Genomic DNA, 2500 nt, shown 5'->3' with positions numbered 1-2500 from the left:
CTGTTTATCTGTGCAGAGCTAATCTGTGGATGGAAAATGAAACAAGAACACAGAAAAGACAAAAGATTGTTATGCGCGGAAGATGACTTAAAAAACAACTAAGCGTGCACAGAAAGTTACCTGAGAACTACATTTGTGAAGACAGAATCTGACCAAATAACTTTTGTATGCAGACCAAACTCTACAGTCTGGGTCATTCCCATTACATCAGATGAGTGGGCGGAGCTTTAAGGCCTGTCTCGCATCCAACCACGAGTAAAGTATTTGGTTTTGCGCGACACCTAATTTGCCATTGGAAAAAATGGCGCATATCTGACTGTCAAATTCACATTTTTCATAGGAAATCTTATGGGTCATCTTTCTACCAAACTAATCAAAACTGAAAACAGAAGTACAATAAAGTTTAGTAATATCAAGTAGAGAATAAAATAAAAATAAATAAACAAAATTGCATAGCCTTAAAGTGGTCAGGTGAGCTGTCAAAACACTTTTACAGACTTGAATACTGATGGACATTCGCTAAATACCTTACGGTGATCAAAATGCAGAGAAAACAAGAATTCCAAAATACCTTCACAGTCCAAGGAAGGTAAAGTCTATTACCTTATCTCCAACAACAACATGACTCCTTGCAGACACGCCCAAAATAAAGGCAACAAATGACATTAACCTTAACCCAATATCGGACCTCAAACAGGTAAGACAATTAAAAGAAAAGGGCATATTTCCCCCCTCTCACCTGCTCCTCCTGCACCTTCCTAATGGGAGAGTCGGGGGCGTCCTCCCCGCCGCTGAACTGCGTGTCCAGGTCATGGTTGCACTCCTCGAAGCTGTCTGTGTTGACCAGCATGACCTCCCCGCTGACCCCCGGAGTGTCATCCTTCAGCTCGACCCCCACGACATCTGAAGAAGCTAGTTTGGTGTGAGGAACTCCGGGTTTCGGCTCACTCGCACACTCCGCCATGACGGTCAACACTCTTTCGGGAACATTATTTTTCTCTATTCATACTCATCTATTTATCAAAACTCCCTCAAAAGTAATATTTTACAAAGAAAATAATTTTTTATACATTCTAACAATTATATAACTTACATATCACCCCTGAATAAAGGCAAGAAAAATACTTCACAAAAATTTAGAAGTGTTCGTGGTCGCGTCGTGATCCTGAGTTTGTTTACAAGAATCAGCTGATCCTTGACAGCCTCCGCCTCTCGTGTCGACGGGGGGGTGGCGTTTATAACATTCTGTACAATCAGTCTCTCAGGACAAAGAAGTTTTCAAGACACAAGATCCAGGGAATAAAAGCATCAAAAAGGCTAACTGTGTAAAAGAAAAAAAGAAGATATTCCTCTTTGTTTTTATATGTCATAGTTCAAATAGATTTCGATAGAATACAGTCCATAGACTTACAACAAATAATATTATCTGAAAAGTTACCCAGATGTAATTCTAGTGGAATGCAATTTTTATGTGGCCAAACTTTGATTTCCCTTGAGTATCTTGACATGGGAGAGAAAGCATGAGATGTATAGGGCAGGACCGTGGGGATAACACCTTGTGGTTTAATAGTAAATGTAGCTAGAATTTTAGTATATTTGAGGAATGTGCTATACTTTTCAGATAATCCAAGATGGTGGCTGCCACACGTAATGAGGATTGTATATGTGAGGTATCCATAGGAACAGAGCCTCGGGTTCTAACTGTGCGCGTCCCTGTGTCAATACCCACAAGTGTGTGCCCTGTTGAATTGGCTCACCGTCTCATTCAGCACCACAACCTTCCTATCTATTTACACAATGGTAATGTCACTCTTTTCTTCAATGATTACGCGGTCATATAGATCTTGACCTGTGTACATAATCTCATGATTAAGATTAAGAAAAGATATCATGTCGTATCTGATTACCAGTATTACTTGAGCATTTCATGAGATGTCAATTTCACATTATTACAAGTCACTATATTATTTACTGACAATGTAATAACACCCAACAGAACTAAGTGAGAAGCTGAAAATTGCCATCCAGGACAAAACAGAGGAGCACTACAGACAGCAAGATAAGCGTGTTATACAATCACTCCAAGAGGGAAAAATCAACATTAAGGATGTGGCTGCTGCTTGGGCTAATAAATATGCACAGGTATTACACAGTGCTCTAAAGATTTATTACGTATAATTTTGTTTGATATATTTAATGATAATATCCACATGATATAAATAGTGGAAGCTATTATGCAAGTACCTTTTTCATTCTTATTTTCTGAGAGGTGGTTTTGATAATCCATTAATTCACCAGGTTAACAAGAGGCAAGAAGATGAGGGCTGTGAGAATGAGATGTTGGCAACCATGTACCATTCCCTCGTGCACTCGCCAGCAGCAGCAAATCTGATTGGCTTGGAGCATTCCTTCTCTAATGCCATGAGCTCCCTTGTATCTCAGAGGGAACATGCATTGAAGGAAATCAGTGAGAGGTACAGGTTTTCACCATAACACTTGC

General features: G+C 39.6%; 2 protein-coding genes across 2 annotated transcripts in view; one reads left to right on the top strand and one right to left on the bottom strand.

The window, feature by feature from the left end:
* Positions 1–990, bottom strand: part of Mon1 (vacuolar fusion protein MON1 homolog) — a 13101-nt gene extending 12111 nt beyond the window's left edge. Inside the window, exon 1 of the mRNA XM_070139943.1 lies at positions 740–990. Coding sequence (XP_069996044.1) covers positions 740–964 — 225 coding nt within the window. The 5' untranslated portion in view covers positions 965–990. The remainder of the gene's footprint in view (positions 1–739) is intronic.
* Positions 991–1179: 189 nt separating this feature from the next.
* LOC113822460 (FERRY endosomal RAB5 effector complex subunit 3) overlaps positions 1180–2500 on the top strand; it is a 6695-nt gene continuing 5374 nt past the window's right edge. Inside the window, exons 1-4 of the mRNA XM_070139944.1 lie at positions 1180–1325; positions 1622–1800; positions 1997–2142; positions 2299–2474. Coding sequence (XP_069996045.1) covers positions 1632–1800; positions 1997–2142; positions 2299–2474 — 491 coding nt within the window. The 5' untranslated portion in view covers positions 1180–1325; positions 1622–1631. The remainder of the gene's footprint in view (positions 1326–1621; positions 1801–1996; positions 2143–2298; positions 2475–2500) is intronic.

This window comes from Penaeus vannamei, chromosome 26, assembly GCF_042767895.1.
Source record: "Penaeus vannamei isolate JL-2024 chromosome 26, ASM4276789v1, whole genome shotgun sequence".
NCBI classification, from domain to species: domain Eukaryota; kingdom Metazoa; phylum Arthropoda; class Malacostraca; order Decapoda; family Penaeidae; genus Penaeus; species Penaeus vannamei.
This window is presented reverse-complemented; position numbering and strand designations above follow the sequence as displayed.